This window comes from Populus euphratica, unplaced genomic scaffold (genome assembly GCF_000495115.2).
Source record: "Populus euphratica unplaced genomic scaffold, PopEup_1.0 scaffold200.1, whole genome shotgun sequence".
Lineage (NCBI taxonomy): Eukaryota > Viridiplantae > Streptophyta > Magnoliopsida > Malpighiales > Salicaceae > Populus > Populus euphratica.
In genome coordinates, this window is record NW_011500041.1 from 173,286 (window position 1) to 192,496 (window position 19,211).

General features: G+C 31.2%; 1 protein-coding gene across 1 annotated transcript; it reads right to left on the reverse strand.

Moving 5' to 3' along the window:
• Window positions 1-12,616: 12,616 nt before the first annotated feature.
• Window positions 12,617-18,958, reverse strand: LOC105107258 (uncharacterized protein At1g04910-like). Its single transcript, XM_011001120.1, has 10 exons — window positions 18,237-18,958; window positions 17,663-17,747; window positions 16,891-16,961; window positions 16,718-16,806; window positions 16,366-16,609; window positions 15,568-15,680; window positions 15,397-15,487; window positions 15,158-15,286; window positions 14,181-14,734; window positions 12,617-13,684 (listed from the first exon to the last, which is right to left on the reverse strand). The coding sequence occupies exons 1-10, from the start codon at window positions 18,432-18,434 to the stop codon at window positions 13,219-13,221; spliced, it is 2,040 nt and encodes a 679-aa protein (XP_010999422.1). The 5' UTR covers window positions 18,435-18,958; the 3' UTR covers window positions 12,617-13,218.
• Window positions 18,959-19,211: the final 253 nt, after the last annotated feature.

Sequence of the window (19,211 nt, forward strand, 5' to 3'; positions counted from 1 at the left end):
ATTAAAAGATAAAATCAGAAGAACAAAACTAATGAGAAAAAAGAAAAACAATCTGAATCAACTGGGTTAAGCCATCAAACCATGTTAACCCGTCAAACATGGGATCTGTGTCATAAAAGACTAATAATTAAATATAAAAAATTTAATATTAAGAAACTAAATTAAAAGAATAATTAAAAAAGAAGAAAAAAGATAAAAAAAAATAAAGGCATTAGCTTTTTCACTGTGGACTGCAATGTGCAGTCCACAATAAAAGGCTTTAAAAAAACAAAAAAAAAACAAAGGCATACGCCATGTGTTTTTTTTTTTTTGTGCATAAAAAATATAAAAAAAGACTAAGACCTAAGAGTGTTATGTCTTTCTGCAAAGATATATCCAAGAGCTTTTGGTTTAGTTGCAATACTTGACCCAAGAGTAATATTTATAATAATCTTAAACTTACATGACTCAAGTTTAAGTGAGTCTGGTTGCAATACTGAACCCAAAAGCTTTGGATGTGGGTCTGACTGCAAGATTGTGTCATAAAAGTGTGATATTTAAATAGATTAATTAAAAAGAAAAAAAATCATCAACGAGAAGAAAAAAACTAATGAAGAAAAAGAAAAAAAAATCTGAATTAACTGGGTTAACCCATCAAACCTTAGATTCAACCCAAAAGCTTTGGATGTGGGTCTGACTGCAAGATTGTGTCATAAAAGTGTGATAATTAAATAAATTAATTAAAAATAAAAAACAAAAAAAAATCAACGAGAAGAAAAAAACTAATGAAGAAAAAGAAAAAAAAATCTGAATTAACTGGGTTAACCCATCAAACCTTAGATTCGCGTCATGAAAGTTTGATAACTAAATAGAAAAAAAAAATTGACGGGTTAACCCATAATTAACTGGGTTAACCTGTCAAACTCGAGATGCGTGTCATGAAAATTTGATAATTAAATAAAAAAAATTTAACATTAACAAACGAAATTAAATGAGAAAAATTAATTAAAAAAAAAGTAAAAAAAAAAAATTTCAGGACTTGTCAAACCAGGTTAACTTGTCAAACTTAGGATCTATATCATGAAAGTCTGATAACTAAATAAAAAAAATTACTATTAATAAACAAAAAAAAAAAAAAATTTCATAAAAAAAACACAAAAAAAAGCAAAAAAAAATCCATAAAAAAAACACAAAAAAAAGCAAAAAAAAATCCATAAAAAAAACACAAAAAAAAGCAAAAAAAAATCCATAAAGGCATAAAAACAAAAAAAACAAATATATATATATATATAATATAATATAATTATAATAATTATTATATATAATTATAATTAAAAGGCAATAATAATAATAATAATAATTGTTATATATAAGTATAGTAAAAACGCGTGGGGAAGCTACAGTGCTTTCCCACGACTTTTAGTGTGTGTGTGTATATATAAATCACACAAAAAAAAAATAATTGAAAAGGGAAGGGTTATATCTAAGTAAATTGAAGTAGATAAACATCAAACACAGTAATCCACGAGAGATTCACAACCAGGAAACTAAAATGGAATATTTACTTCCGATTTTAATAATTTTATCAAAATAAAAATTAAAGTAAAAACGAAATAAAAGACCACTTGTGCAAGCACGGGCTTCCAGTAAAACAATAGCAATTCACAAGAGATGCTATGATGAAATATTTGATTCTGACACACGAATATGTTAATGTATGCTTAGACACATCATTATTACCTAATCATAAAGAAACACTCGGAAAATACTATTTTCCACGCCATTGTTTATCAATGAAGAAATCACCCCACAGTTATTCGTCTAGGTTTAAATTAATGATCAATTAAAATATATTTACTAAGGGCGGGCAAGATTCACGATAGAGAGCTGGGATGAAAAACACGGTAAAAAAAAAAAAAACTATTTAGATTGTGGTTGAGTGGTAAAAACTTAAGATTAAAGGGTTTGTTTTTTTTGTGGTTTCAGATTCGAGTTCTTAATTACTCATATAATGATCACTGGAGCCTTATATGATCGTTAACTTCAGTCGTGGTGCGCGCAAGCTGGCCCGGACATCCACATTAATCTAAAAAAAAAACATGGCAAAAAAATATGATTTTTTTAAAATTTAAAGTTAAATATACACTTTGATTTTTTCACTTTTTAAATTATAAATTTTTTATCTTTAACAATTTATATCATTCAATTTTGATCTTAAAACTTTATTTTTTTATTTTTTAATCACTAATTTGAGATAGTATAGAAAAAGTTATTGGATTCTTGTCAACCAAAAAGAAAGTCTCAATTGAGATCAATTTTGATTACAAAAACAAGATGATTTTGATGTCAATTGACTCCTTTTGATGGGAAGACTTTACACAATGTGTTTTTTTCCTTTAAACTTACTTGAAATGATAACTCTGAACTCAAATTTTTTTTTATATATAGTTTTGGATTGATTGTGGTTTTTAAAATCAATTTTTAGATTGTTAAAGGCTATGCATATACATTACAAGGTGTTTAGGTTACTTTTTTTGAGGTCAAAATATTATTGAAAACAAGATTCTCTTAGTTTGAAATAGACCAAGTTGATTTTTCAATGAGCTCCGATCGCTATAATCTAGATGATGCAGGGCGAAAGTATTACGAGATCGATGACCTGTCTTACGCTCTTTAAGAGAATTAAAAAAAAACAATAACATCTAGGCAAATGAGTGCTCTAGGCCTAGGTGCATGGGCTACTCCAAGCCCATGCACTTGTGCCTTTTTTTGGAAGCCCAAGAGTTCTAGGTCTTCGTAGCAAGAGTGACCGAGTTTTTTTTGTTTTTTTTCATTATAATTGCATTTTTTTTCTTGCTTATTTTTTAAAATTTTATTATTTAATATTTGATTGATTATTAATTAAACAACATAATTTGTTTCGTTTTAATTTGTTTTTCAATAACTTTAATATTTTGATGGTTCTCAATTTTAAAGGTATCTATTTTATATATATATATATATATATATATATATTAAAATCAATTGAGCTCATGATCCAGGTTACATATTTGACTGATTAACTTTGATTAGAAAGGGATTAGGCTTGATAATATTTTTTGTTGCATAAATAATTCTTGATTTATTTAATTAGTTGTATGCATGAACTTTTTGAATTCCGCATGGGATTTATTACGTACAAAACACATTATAAAAGTCTGCATATATAATTTTTTTTTAAGAAAAAAAAATTCAACTTACATTAAAGTATGGGTCAAATAACTGGTATTATATTTAAACATGAAAGTTATAAAGTGATGTGGTCGTTTATGCAATATATTTCTATAAAAAAAACATAAATTTTTTAAATTGAAAACTTTAGATGAAGATTTCTTACAATACATTTGTTTTTTATAGTTTTCATTAAAAACAATTAAATGTTTGTATTGCAAGCCCTAACTTAAGAGGCATATTGGATATTTTCATGCTAAGAAGTAAAAAAAAAAAAAAAAAAACACAAGGAAACTGTATCCATGAACCATGTTAGATCAGTATTTATTAAAGTCCCTTAAATTATTTAAAAGCATATGATAATATAATAATTAAATTATGTTATTTATACCCTTAATTCATTTCAACAAATACCAATTGGTGAAACATGTATCACCTTACATTAAAGTCCTATAAGTTGCTTTGAAGTTTATGATGACATAGTTCATATTAATAATTTAGAATTTAAATAAAAAAACACATCAACAATGTTAAAATAGGTATGCAGATAAATTACTTCTTGATATCTAAATTTATCAAATGATTCAATAAATAATAATAGTCAATTCTACTTCAATTTTATTATAAATTATTGCATATTTAAAAAAATATATATGTCAAATTAAAGACCTCGGCTGTAGCCTGCACAACTAGGAAGCAATATGTTTCAAGAACAAATCAAACTTCAAGCACGATCAATTTTCCCTGCCACAATTGCCATGTTAATAACACGGTCATTGTACTAGGATCAATCATCATGTCTGTTCCTTGTAGCATGTCCCAGCATGGCGAGGCAGAGCCAGAAGAGTTTCTTTGTCACAAACAGCATTAATGCTGTTCGGTTTTTCTTTTGTGGCCATTTCTGTAGAGACTTTATACGAGCTTAACAAAATCGAACCTTATGAGCAGATGAAAAATGCTTAGCTGCTGCTACCATTGCCTCCTTTGGCCTGAAGGGTGCCGAGTTACTCGGAGACCTAGGCTTATCATCAGTACTTCTTGAAGAGCCACGGAAGAAGGAAAACACCCGCCTAGAGAAGGCGGCACGCCAACTGATCCCATCTCTCTTCTTGCTTCCCATCTTTGCTCAAGACTGCTGTTATCCCTTGATCAATCTCGAATTGAACAACAGGCGCCTAGATAGCTACTGAACAGTAAATAATTAATATGTTTTCTTGGCAGGATGTGTTTTTCTGGGTTGTAGTTGAACAACAGCATTGCTCCTTTATATATATCTGAAAATTCTTGATGGACACGCCTGTATTGGAAGGGAGTTCCAGGTGAAACGTGTTCTCTTGTTGACCAAGGCACAAACAGATCGGGTGTATAGTACTGTGTCTTCCCATGTACAATCAATCAGTTTCTCAGATGTTTCCATGATTCTGTTTGGAACTTTCTATGATCCCTAGGCAGTGGCCACCATTGCACAAAGTCTTCGTTAGCAGTGTCGTTTTATATATTTGAAAAGTCGTCACTTTACTCAATTAGTATTTTACTTTAGTAAAGGCAATTCAATTGTACTTTTGCTACAGTTTCCAAATTGTTTAACTTAACGAATATAATTAAGCAAGAACCTGAAATAAAGGGGTAGCAGACATGATTAATTGTGAGTAGACGATTTTTGCAGATTTCCAGTCAAGTGGTTGCTCTAATCCTTACAAAGTGAAAGATTCTGGAATTCAAAATTTAATGAAACTCACTGTGACGAAAAAATGGGAATACTGGAAAAGTTAGCACATACATCTCAAACAATTGATACACTTGAATCACATTGTTATACTATAAATTTTATGAAAAGTAGATAAAGAGAGTTACAAGATAAACTATCTGATAATTAATTGGATGACTAAGGGAGACATAGAAAATAAAGGTAATAAGGAATGTGTAATAAGCCTCGTGTAATTATAAGGAGGCAATAACTATTATAGATGTAATATCATGAAAAAAACTCTGAAAAATAGAAAGTTATTAACAGTTGATAAATAGTACAAAAATAATACTAAAAGGTAAAAGGTTATCGGCTGTTAATATCACTCAACTATATTCAACTATATTAGATGAATGGCATGAAATATGAAGAAAATCATCAATAACTCAATAAAAATCTCAAATAATTGTATTACAGCTTTATCATTAAATTCTCAAAACCTTTCAAATCTGAAATCTACAGACAATAACTTTATAGGTAACAAGATAGTAGGTGATAACTCTATAGAAAATAATCAAGCAGGTTTGCAATTTTCCTTATAATCTATAGGCTTGCAATTCAAACTCCATAAACCAGAAATACCAAAAAGATGTTCCATTATCCAGGAGTTCCAATTCGTGGATGTAATCGGAGTATGAATCACTTTATAATTGTAAATATTTCTTTTCTAAGTGAATATTTTAATTATTTAGTTACCTTTTCAATAAAACTACTGTTTGTATGAAATTGATTTAATTATATTGATACTCATGTAACTCTCTAATATAAATTTAGAATTAAGTGAGTAGATCTAGGATTAAATTTAGAGTTTAAACCAATTAACTTAAAACTTCAATCTAAAGTTACAAAGTTCTCTTAATTAAAGTAAACACAAAAGAACCTATATCAAACAATTTGATGACCATAGTGAGAGTGTCAAATTAATTCTTTAGAATTATAGCAATAATGAAGAAATCAAAATTACCACTAAGTTTAGAAGAAAAATAAAAATTATATAATGTTCATGTTGGAATAGAACATGAAATACCAACTTTTTAGGAAAAAGAGTTAGAAAAGAAATAAGAGATAGACATATATATGTCATTAGAAGGGGGGTATACAAGTCTTAAGTGAAGGTTAGAGAAAACAAATAGAATCATTGATGAAAAATATTGACACCTTACTGAAGAAATGGAGGAAAGACATAGGATAAGAATAAACAATTATTATGATTACTACAATGGGATTACGGTGATGAATGATAGGTCAAATCTTATAGTACTAGAGTCCAATGTTAGAGAAAGATAGACTTATGAAAGGACTTTAACAGAAAGCTTTAAAACACTTGAAAGGAATTTGAAAGGAAGTTTTAAAAAAATACATAACTTCAATAAAATTTATTGTTAAGAAGTTGTTAAAACATTAGAAAATATTAATCTCAAGTTAGGTATCGAAATAAAAAGTGGAAATGATGGGCTAATATCTAATTTTATCCATGTGATGATGGAAACAATTAATAAGATATCCAAACAAGAGGCAGTTGAAGTAAAAAATCATATAAATGAGAATTAGGTTAAAGAATCAAACTTTAAGAAAATAGATCCTAAACCAATTGGTAAAGAGTCAATGTAGACAAAGCAATTCAACTTAAAAGGTAGCTTTTCATAAGAACCTAGAATAAATTTTAGAAAACATATAGTTGTGGAGGAAGTTGAAAGTAATTCAAAAAAAAGAATTATTAATTATAAGAATATTTCACAAAAGATGATAATAGGCAATCTAAAATTTATCCCACTAGATAAGATTGATCCAAAATATATTTTAGGGATAGTTGAACAATGGTCCAAGGGTTCAACAAATCCATAAACCAACTTATAAGAAACCATATCTAGATTACATAAATAGAATGTACCTTTATCCCACCAATTTTAGATTTCTAGAATTTACATTATTCAATGGTCAAGAGTCAAATAGTTGCTCTGGAACATATAGCTAGATTCATCTGTTAATGTAGAGAAGTTATTGATTCTTAATTTCTAAAGTTAAAGTTGTTTCCAAATTCATTAATAGAAAATGCATGCATTTGGTATATAAATTTATCATTGAACTCTGTCCAAAATTGAAACAACATGCAGACTATATTCCATGAAAATTTTTAAAATTATGGTGTGTTTGAAATGGTAGCTGTGAAATTCATACATTATTGTTACTACTTTTCCAACTAAAATTTAAGTGATTTCTCCAATCAGCTTCGTATGTTTACAAGTAAGGGTGCACTTGTTCTTGTAGGATTCATATGATATCTAAGTTTTCTAACTCGGTTATTTTCCTTATTCTCATTATGAAGTAACTGGTTATCTTTTTTGGTTATTTTTTCTGAAAATGATGAGAATACCCTACAAAGTCTACCACTTAATTTACATGACCCAACTCTCATGCAAAGAATAAAAGGAAAAAGGAAACAAAACAAAAGAAACAAAAGTTAGATACAGGAAAAGTGAAAAGTAAAAATAAAATAAATATTATAATTTATACAAGAATTTACCTTCCTAGCAATGGCTCCAAAAACTTGACACGATGAAAGAGTTGATGTCTTATCTTAAATAGAGGAGTGTTAAAGTAATAAATAACCCTGAAGACCGAAGTCAAACTACAAGGAGGTGAACTATATAAAAATAACAACAACAACAACGATGATGGTGGTGGTGGTGGTGGTGGTGGTGGTGGTGGTGATTAGATAAAATAGACTTTAAGATGTAAAATTAATGTGAAGATTATACAATGATAAAAATAAATGTTAAAGTTAGAGGATCCCATTAATAGTATTAAAGATAAGCAAAGTATAAACTCTTTATAAATTATCAACATGATCATATTAATTATCTTATTCACGTAATATCATAATTATAAATTTTATGAGGTATTCATGATACTAACTTATATTAACAACAAATCAAGTTACTCTCATAACAACGATATCGGCTGAAGACTATGAAGGATGAAGTATTTGATGTACCAAGTGTTATACAATAAAATCTAGATTAACCATTTAACAAAACATGGTATTAAGAATTAATAAGAAAAAAATGATAAGACATGTTAATAGCAAGTTGTTTAGTATATAAACATTGAAATCCATATTGAGTTTATATTATATTTATCCTAACACTATTAGTGAAACTTTTTCACCTTGACATGATAAACTTAGCGAAATATTATGAAAAAAAACATAAATAAATAATATAAAAACATAAACATGATATAAGTTAACTAAGTATAGTAAAGGAAATGAAAGCATGAACAAGAGATTAATAAAAGCAAAACTTAAGCATTACAAAAATATAAAGAGAGAGAGAGAGAGAGAGAGAGCAAGAACATGATCTTGATTTGAAAACCAAGATGCCTAAATAAATGGAAAACACCTCCTTTTATAGGCTAAAATTCAGAACTATTCATTTGGTAATTGAATATTGATGTAGTGGCCAACTATTGATGTAGTGGCCAACTATTGATTTAGTGGACTTGGTGGACAACAACACTCAAGCATTTTGGCTAAATGAAATGACATTGATGCAATTAGAATTTAGCAAAGTGTTCTTATGAAAGTTGTTAAAAATTATCCTATTCTTTCACCCACCAATTTTCAAAGCATTTAGGTAACTACAGCTCGAAATATGTCTAAAATACTGAGTGGTGCTTCTGGTAGACATGGTGGATAGCCCTCAAACTCTTGGTTGGATGAAATATCATTCTTAACATTAGAATTTGAGTAGATCTTCTCATGAAATTATTGAAAATTATCTTATCCTTTCACCCACCAAATTTCACATCATTTTGCCTTCTAGAACTCCAGTTATGGATAAAATTCTAAGTAGTGTTTGCGCTGGATTGTAGGAAAAATTATGACTTCTCTTTTTTTTAATTTGAAAATGGCAGATTTTGATCTTTCATTATTCATGAACGTTGTAGACCTATTTCTTATCTTTCTAGCCATATAAATCAAAATAAAATCCAAGATTTATAGCTTCAAATATGACTCAATGACTAAATAGTGTTTGAATTTAAATTGAATTGGCATCTCCTTTTTAAATTTAGCCTTTTCTTTATTCTTTAACTTTCACTAGTTAATCACAACAATCAATCATTTGAATTGTGAGATATGTCTGAATGTAAAATGAGCATTTACCATATATTAAAGCTATCTTATATTATCATTTTGCTTTCTAGAACTCCAGTTATGGATAAAATTCTAAGTAGTGTTTGCGCTGGATTGTAGAAAAAATTTTGACTTCTCTTTTTTTGAATTTAAAAATGGCAGATTTTGGTATTTCATTATTCATGAACGTTGTAGGCCTATTTCTTATCTTTCTAGCCATATAAACCAAAATAAAATCCAAGATTTATAGCTTCAAATATGACCCAATGACTAAATGGTGTTTGAATTTAAATTGAATCAGCATCTCCTTTTTAAATTTAGCCTTTTCTTTATTCTTTAACTTTCAATAGTTAATCACAACAATCAATCATTTGAATTGTGAGATATGTCTGCATGTAAAATGAGCATTTACCATATATTAAAGCTATCTTATATTATCAGACTTGTTATTATAAAACATGCTCTACTTAAAGAGTTATTGATATTTTAAATGCAAAATGATGATATAAACCCTTAATAAAAATATAATTTTAAGTACTAATCAATACAAAACATGACCCAATAATTACCTAAACCAAGAAACCGAGGTTATTGGGTAAAAGAACCCTAACCTATTGATTATGGAGAATTAAGAATTGAAATTATAAGAAAGAACCAAAAGCATGATCAAAATCTTATACACACACAATACTATTTCTGAATAACTATGTCTCTCTCTCTCTCTCTCTCTCTCTCGAAAAATATGCTAGATAATGCTAAAATAACAATAAAAAAAGTTCTAAATAAAATATAAAAATTACCCTAAAAACTATAACTAACTATGAAAATAATACAATTCTCGCACGATATTTATAGGTTTTATTGCAAGGCTTTCTTGAACTCTAAATACTATAAAATTTAACTCTATATAAAACAAGACATCTAGAATATTCTGATAAAATTTCAATCCAAACAAATAAATTGATTAAAAATTATATTTGTTAGCATAAAATTATGTATTAAAAAAAAAAGCTCAAAAACCGCCTTTAATAACCTTGAATAATAAAAATTGTTGCTTCATAAGAAATACTTTTAAAATAAGGATTGTTACCTAAATAGTTTTATTGGAAAGTAAAGAAACTTTTCAAACTAAGGATTCTATGTGTAATTAAAGCATTGCCTCGTCAAAATCCACAAACCAAATGGAAAAAAAATATTATTTTTTTTACTTTTCTTGTTTGCTGAAAAATTTAAAATTTGACTTTAAACCCGTTGTTTTTGTTTAGGTTGGATGAGTTGTTGATGTTACCATATGTAGTAGAACCAATTAGTACTTCTAATGAGTCATTTGGTGATGCGTGATGATTCTCATCAAACTTAAGTGTCATATATATATAAGTCATTGAAATAGATTAATTAAATATGCATGAGATGCCTAACCTAGTGGTATTAAAATAAATCAAATTTAAAAAATATTGGTATAGTTTTTACTTGTTTTTCTGATAAGATTATAACATTTTTTAATATTAGCAGACGCTCTTTTTGTGTAACTCTACATGATATTTTTTCCCTTTAATTTCAATCAATCTTTTTCTCATGCATGTATATTTTTATTATTATTTGATTAAATAAAAAATTAATTTCAAGAACAAAAGTTAATAATCATAACTCGGTCACGACTCATGTTATGAGATTAGATATTTTTATTTACATTTATCTCCCAACTTTTTATTTTAGTTTTTGGTTATTTTTAACCACTCTTTTTTGTATTTATTGGTGTATATGATTCTTTATTTATTTAATTAAATATATTATTGGTTTTTTTATTTATAATTTTTTCTCTTAATGTTAAAAAATATGTTGAAAATGCTTATATATTCATTTCTTTTATGTGGAGAATTTTTTTGGTCTAACTAACTAGTCCCTGCCCATTTCCCAACTTTCAAACATATGACGATAGTGTAAATAACTATTTTTAGAAACTACTTTTTTTTTTCAAAATTTATTATCTATTTTATTTACTAAAGAAAAAATAAAAATTAAGACCAAACAACCCCTTAGCAAGCTGTATGTAACTGCAATTCATAACTAGATTGTAGAGATAAAAAATTAATCTGAACATGATGCTAATTTAATCCGATCCAAATAAATGAGTTTTTTTTATATATAGTTATCTTACTCGATAAGTAATGGATATGGTATGAATATTATCAAACCTAGCCCGAAACTCGATTAAAATCTAATTCAAAATATATATTTACCTAAAAACCTATGAATAAAGTATAGATATTGTCAAACCTAATCCAAAACTTGACTCAAACCTAATTTACTCTCTCTCTCTCTCTCTATATATATATATATATATATATATATATATAATTTTAGTCAATTATTCTGAGCATCTTATAGTTTGGTCATTTTTTCACTTTACAACTAATGTTTTAAATATTATATTTTGCAATCTAAACTTTAAAGGTGGGTAACATTTTATATCCTTGGTCAACAAAAAATATATATTTATTTACTAGATTGTTATTATATTTTAAATAATAACTAAATAGCCCTTGAAGCCTAAACATAACAAAAGTAATACTAACATGTTGTTGGGTTGTTGTTTTTTTTAAAAAAAAAATTCTTACTTTGTTTGTATTGAAAAAAATTATTGTTAAACTGCGTTTCATTAAAAATTGATTATTTTACTTTAAATTAATGTTTTTAGTGCTTTTGAATTATTTTGATATATTTATATCAAAAATAAATTTTTAAAATAACAAAATATTATTTTTAAAAATTTTCAAATAAAAAACATTTTAAAAAGCAACTTATATCTTACTCCTAGAAGATTATCCCCTCAAACATCCCGTAAATTATTACAAAAATGATATAAATTCAAACATGACAACTTGTTAGGTTTGCGGCTGAGAAATTCTTATACTTTACGCCATTCTTAAATTCAAAGAACAACAAAAACAACTTTTCATTGAAAGTAAAATCTAATTATCGATAAAAGGTAAATAATAGCTTTTCATGGAAATTATCGATAGAACAAAGTAAAATCTAATTTTTTTAGGGCTATTGCACATTTGGGATTTTTATTTTCAATTTTAAACTATTAATTTGTTAAATTTTTGTTAAATCAAGAAAACAAAATCTATATTCTAATAATTTAACAAAAACAAAATAATTTTAAGAAGTCACTTCAAGAAAAGAATTGAACATACCTTCTTCCTTGAAGCAAACAATGCTACCAACAAAACGCGAGAAGAAAAGGTGATAACAAAATGAATTTGTGATTGATTTTATCATAAACCACACATTTATATTTGAATTCTTCTTTTAAATGTGTTTGATAATAGCACGAGAGAGGGAAGAAAAAGTAATCACAAAGGAAGAGAGAATGAGTAATATTGTAATGGTTGTTTTTCATGTTTTAATATATATATATATATAAACACCCACCGTTATTGCGTAAAATCTGAAGAAGTGAGCTAGTTCTGTACTTTCATGCTGTCGGGCAGATAAAGGCAGAACTATAAAGTCGCAAAATCATAGGACACAGTATTACCATAAAAGCTGAAACAAGACAAAAATAGAAAGATGCCGTAAACATGAGCAACATTTATTTGGCATGGGCGCATATATTACAGAGAGAGACCAGACCAGTGGAGCAGAAGTGCCACCCGAATGGCGATAGCTAAGATAAAAGCCAAACTTCTAACATAAAGAATCAATATATATTCAGCCATGGATTCTATATATGTGCTGTTCTGCTATCAACTATGTTTACATTAACATGCCTAGGAATATAAGAGCTTCCTATGATGGGTCTGCTTCTGGATTATCCATCAGAAGCAAGCTATCCACATCAAAATTGATTTGCCGGTTGCAATATAAAGGCTGAAATTTTTCCCAAAGGAGCTTGGTAGCTTGCAACAGTATATGTAGATGTAAAAGGGCTTCAACCTGAGTATATGTATCTGCAGTTGAGCTTAAGAGCTCAAGCCATCGGGTTCTTCCCCTCTCCCATCAAAGACAGAAGCCAACAATTGCTCTTTACAACCTTCCTTCCTCCAAGTTAGCAAAAATCAATACCTCGTGCAGAACAGTGTGGTAGGAGAGGGTGTCAAAGGCACTCAAAGAGACCACTAGCACATCTCATGGGCTCTTATCAGTCTGCGCCCTCCAGTTCTTCTTGATCATCTAGTTGAGACTCTTCTTTGATCAATTCCCCACCTCCACTCTCATGATTTCCACCACTATTCCCAAAAAACAGTCCAGAAGATGAGGAAATATCTTCATCAGGATCCTCTTCAATTTCTTTTTCCTTCAATTTTGTTTTTATCCCACTATCCATCCACATAGGGCAGTGATGCATAACTCCTAGGGCAGCCTCCACTGGTGCCCGAGCAGAGGTGCTTGAAGCATGCAATGATCTTTCGGTAAGATCAGATCTCAAGCAAGAACATTCTGGGACTGGATGGGAGAGAAATGACAATGGCTTTGATTCTGTGGATGCTCTTATTACTCCATCAATTAAACTTCTTCTAAGATGGCTGCGTGTTGATGTCAGCCAGGTATGATTTGCTTGGTATAGGTGTTCACGGTTTTCTTCTAAAAGCTTTACAACTTCCTTTCTGTGGTAACAGCGAGAGAAAAAAACTCGTGTTAAAAGAAAGAAAAAGGAAAATGAAGATTCTTAATTTAGTGGAGGTTACTTCACAAGGATGCATGCATTGGATATCATGCTTGCATGTATCGATTCTATATGCTTGAGTGCATCACCACTTGGATTTATGCAAACTGAATGAGGAAATGACTTTTACAAGCACAAGCTTAGATAAAGATGCATGAAATGCTTAGCCAAATTCTAAAGGCAAATGGTCCATCTAACAAGAATTAGTTGGAAAAGGAGACTATACAAACGAACTTATTCAGTTAATCAAAATACAAGAAACTAGGTAGTCATTTAAGAAAACATGAGAAGAGGCCAGAGAAGACAGGGGACTCCCATTATTTGAGGTGTGTTTGAGGATAAAGTGTTTTCCATGAAAATACTTTCAGCAATTCTAAATTACGTCAATAGTTAAATTATTCACAAGCATGCGCACTTCTGTTGAAAGAGATGATTACCTGTTTGGCTGGAATGTTTTAGATGCAGCTGATTGATAAAGCCTATGCCCCATTACCAAGCTGGCGAAATTTGGACGTCCTTTCCCATCACGATCAAATCCAGGGATGAAAACATCAGCTTCTACACAAATTAAATAGTCAATTGCTTCCCATAATAGTTTATGGGCATTAGTCCTTAACTCCATTACTGTACTCTCAGGCTCGTTATCACTCTCAGCCACCCAACCCCACCAACCTTCAATGTTGTATGGATATTTAGGCCTAGCTGGAGGGGGTGGAAGTGGACGGGGACGTGGGCCTACATTTTTCCATACTTCAAGCTTTTTTTCTTGCACTACAGAAGGTGGAGCCCTTAATTTAGTGTCAACAAGGTTCACTTCACGACCATAAATTCTATTGAGCTCCCACGCAGCACTGAGAGAAGTTCTATCAACAATATTTTCAAACATGGCATGAAGAGGAGTCAGTGTCCGCTGGCCTCCAAAAACTTCTCCCCCAGAGACATATAAAATAGTGTCCCATGGATATCCATATGCACGTAGAAGAATGCCAACCTATAGAAAACCAATTAATTTAGACCAAAGTAGCACTTTAGCATCTTTAAATACTTGTTTTTTATATGATATCCTTTCCTGTTTAATAAAGTGAAAGAGTTGACTTGAACAGCTATTTTTTGGTATTGGGACCATTGTCATAAGCTTGTTCATCACCCAGTCAATGAGTACCATATAATGCAATGCAATGAAAGTCTGATCCTTCTTTAAAAGTTAAATCTGGAGATAACCCCACTCCCTGTGATGGTTAAGTGACAGAAATAGCCTCGAAATGCAGTGTCTTGCTCTAAATTCTTAATACACTCCCAGGGACAAACAATGGAAAAATTAAGCTACCTAAAATGGAGATTTGGAGGGAATCAGAAGCACATTTCCTATGCATGAATTACTAAACAAGACAATTTCATATGCACAAACTCTTACCTCTTCTGGCATTAATGGACATGAACCATTAAGACGTTGTTCGGCTGAATTTACAGAAAGCTTCCCCTTAACAATCCCACGTTTCTTCATCCAAGCTCTTTTGTGCTGAATAAGTTCAGTGTGCACATCCTTGGGAAGAGCTCCAAGACACAACACAATCAAATGCTAGGAAATAAGCTTTGCTGTTCAAAGGTTCCAAAATCAAAATCAATCATGAATTCCGGAATTGGTGTGGGTACCTGGAATAGTTCAGCACAGCCATAGTATGCTAAGGCATCTCTTGTCAAACCAGGATCAAAGGCTATAAATGGTTGGCCAGGAGCCCGTAACCTGAAATAACTTGGCAGTTCAGAAATCACAAACAGAATATTACAATAAATCCTTCAATTAAACGATGAGCAATCACTGACCTGTGCAACATTTTAGTTGCTAGTTCCTGGACCTCTTGCCTAAACCGTAAGGCATGAAAAGCAACTCTACACCTCAGCCTTTGATATTCTTCAAGATGGGGTGGAAGGATAGCCTACATCAGGACCAGAAGGATGGTATTATTCCTAACCACGTGATGTGACAGAAAGATGGCATCAAATTCAGAAAAGAAAATCTGGGTTGCAATTTCTCAAAACCAGAAGGATTACAAAGTATCTCACCAGTAAACAATAGTTGCAGAGAAGATCGTTACTAAGGAAAACCAAAAGGGAGACATGACTAGGATAATTAAAAAAAAAAAAATCAATCACATAATTATGAAAAAGCAAACTTGAAACCATGTACACAAAAGGATAGGATGGGTTAACTTTCATTCCTTCAAGGGTAAAAGGAAACAAAAACACCAGAGCAGTACTCTGAATTACACTAGCAGAGAGAGAGAGAGAGAGAGAGAGAGAGAATCTAGTCATAAAAAAGCACATCACATCTAAACTTTGGGTGACACAATTGCATGCTTAAGTACAAGAATGCCCAAAGGAATCAAGCATAGGTAAGATGCTAGTGTGAGAATATAATGAGCAAATCCAAAATAGATGGAAAAGGCAGGAATTCAAAAGGAAAGGAATAAGCAAAAAAAATATATATATGAAATCATGTAAAGCTATCTAAAACGAAACAAAACAGAGTATAAATAAATCCACACAAGATTTCTGAATATCTGGTTTAGAAATACCTCCACGTCTGCACCTATAGCAAAACAATGGTTGAGAATCAAGTACCTGCAAGCACCCCCCATCAGAAACAACCAGTTCCACCACCACATGCTTATTAAGTACTGGGAGAACATGATGCAAATAAAAATATGGCGAAGCTGAATTAGGCACTCTGAATGATGGGATCTTTTTTAGCCTCCTGGCATCTTTAAGATTTTGCGGAAGGGTTTTCACAACTTTAATATCTTTCACCAAAGCTGCCATGAAGTTATCCTCATTATAAAGGTAAGCAAAACTCTTGAACTGGGAGCTGCAGTGAACATTTCATAAATTGAAAGACAATGAATTATTATGGGGGTTAAATTAATTTTTCCATTGATATAAATTTTATGAGAGAGTATCACAGAAAAGGAGTCACCTGATTCCTTTGCTCCTAGTGGTTGATTGGATCTCAGGAATAACTAAAGCAGCATTAAGAAGCCGAGAAATCACAACCACATCACATATCTGAAAATCAACAAGACTTAGAAGTCAGATTAACTTTGTTACACATCGATGGCGAATAATGCAACTAGAGCATTTTACCCTCACCGAATTTCTTATTTCATGGAATCCACCTTGTATCCTAACAAAGACATACCCAGTTGATTCTGATCTGGGATCTGTTGCATGCATATTAAAGTTAGAAACTCATGTTGCATACGATATAAACTAAAATAAAAAATATAGCAGAAAAGTATTCACTAAGAAAAACAATTCCCTAGTTTCCTCGCCAACCACTTTTGTATTATTCACAGATTGAATGAAGTATGAAACACAAAACTAAACATTCTGATGAGAAGAACCACATTATCCAACTCTAACCAGAAAAGAAAAATGGATGGGTTATGTGTTATGCAGGAATAGAAACATCATAAGAAATCCCAACTCAATATTATATTAAAGGGAGTCCAATATACAGCGACACAGAACCAACTGCCATCACAAAAGAACGAAATGTACATGCGCGCTCGTGCCATTTCTCTATTGCAAATCCAAACCAAACTGCAAAAGAAATCGCAATCCAACTTCCATGGTCTTTCACGCAAGTTTTTTACATACCCTAGCATGCCCTTTATCATAAAATTTCAGACTAACAACAATGTCTAGCATCAAATACAGAACAAAACTTGGTTGCTGTTCCATTTCGAGCTATTTAAGTTCCACAAACTGTCAGCGAGCAAATACCATCTCCAATATCATACAAGCTCTTTAAGTTTAGGTTTATAATACCGATTCCAGTTAGGTTTATAATACCATATCCAATCTAGTATACGTTATAAAATTGCTTGTTAATTACTAAATCCTTGTTATGAAAGCTAACCAGAATAATATCCTCTGGGATTTGCATCTGGATGTAAAGATTCAAGGCGCCTTACCGGACCCCATAGTCTTTTGTACGAAGGACTCTGCACCACATATTAAAAGCAATAAGTACCACAAATAGACAAAAGTATACAAAACATTAAAATAAATCAGGGATTACGTGATCCTCGTGCTGTAATTCTAAAAATCCCACCAATACCAACCAAAAATTATTGAAAAGACTTAAAAAAACAGATCCAAACTGAAGTCAAGAAGAAAAAATTCGTCAAATTCCATGGAACAAGCAAATAAAATTATCTGGGTATCAATGAAAGTTCTGTTTTGATCCACACAACAATTTAAGCACTCAACAACGAAGCCAAAACTCAAGAAAACTGACTGCTGCATGCATTGATATACAAAAAAAGATAAAAGAAAATAAATGCCCACAAACCAGCCAAGCTAGGAAGAAAGCAACTCAAAACTCCCCAAAGCAAAACCAAATCTCAAAAACACAAACAGTACGGTACAAGAAAACAATTAAGAAACTGTTAACAAGTGGTGGTGGTGGTGGTGGTGGTGGTGGTGCATACGTTTTTGGCAAAGTCAGGATTTTCAAAGACGGGTCTCCAAGAAAAGATTGTGACTGAAGACTGGTAATCAGTAGTGCCTTCCTCGGTGAATCTAGCAAGCAAGAAATGTACAAACAGAGAAAAAGCTGATAGAACTAGCCCGACTAAACCAACCCACTTCATCTTGGACTTTATCACCATCTTCCGTTCTCCTTTCATTGCTATTGACCACTAAAGACCCTAACTTTCTAGTTTTTGTCTGTGTTGAAGTGTGAAGGAGAGAAACTTGAGCGGGGAAATGGGTATTTGAAGGAGCAGAGAAGACGGTGAAATAGTGGAGGTCACTCATGAGTCACGGAGAGAGAGAGTTTAAGGACACGTTTGGGATTTGTGTAATATAAACTACAGGCATGTCTAGCTGGAGGATTCAGACAAGATTCTTATTTTAGATTTGTAGTTGGATCAAAGCACCCACATTTGGAGCGTGTATCACACGTAGCAATCAAGAGAAAGATAAGGAGCACTGAGAGTGAGATGACGGAAGAAAACAGGTGTTCTGATTCGGGTGATGCCCCAAGCGGATAAAAATGTCTTAAAGTTTCCAAGCGTTGGTACACAGGGTCACGTGACATGGAAGGCTTTTTGATGTGGGCTGTTGCTTACTTGCTTGTCTCTCTTTTGGGTTTTCTGTGAGCGTGTTTGTGCTAGTGTGTGGGGGGAGAGAATCTGGGGTTGGATATGGAGCAGAGGATAATGGCGGAAGGAGATAGGGACCGACCAGCTATGGCTTCTTGGGACAAAGAAGCACACTACTCTGGCTAATAGGGTGAAGCCAGAAAAACCTGGCTTGGGCAGTAAATGCATCTGATCTCTAGAGTTATTCCCTGATTTGTGAAGTTATGTGCCGGAAGGAAGGCACAGTGATGACTGCCATTCTTGCTCTGACTTTTAAAAAATTGTGGGCTCGAACCCATTTTCCTGCTGCTTATCTATTTT

What these genes read in the sequence shown, in the direction of transcription:
- LOC105107258 (XM_011001120.1), bottom strand. Translation starts at nt 18,434, where the DNA reads ATGAAAGGAGAACGGAAGATGGTGATAAAGTCCAAGATGAAGTGGGTT. An exon ending in ACTAGGAGCAAAGGAATCAG is followed by an intron (nt 16,610 to 16,717) that starts GTGACTCCTTTT and finishes TGTTCACTGCAG; the next exon opens with CTCCCAGTTCAAGAGTTTTG. An exon ending in GTCCATTAATGCCAGAAGAG is followed by an intron (nt 14,735 to 15,157) that starts GTAAGAGTTTGT and finishes GGTTTTCTATAG; the next exon opens with GTTGGCATTCTTCTACGTGC.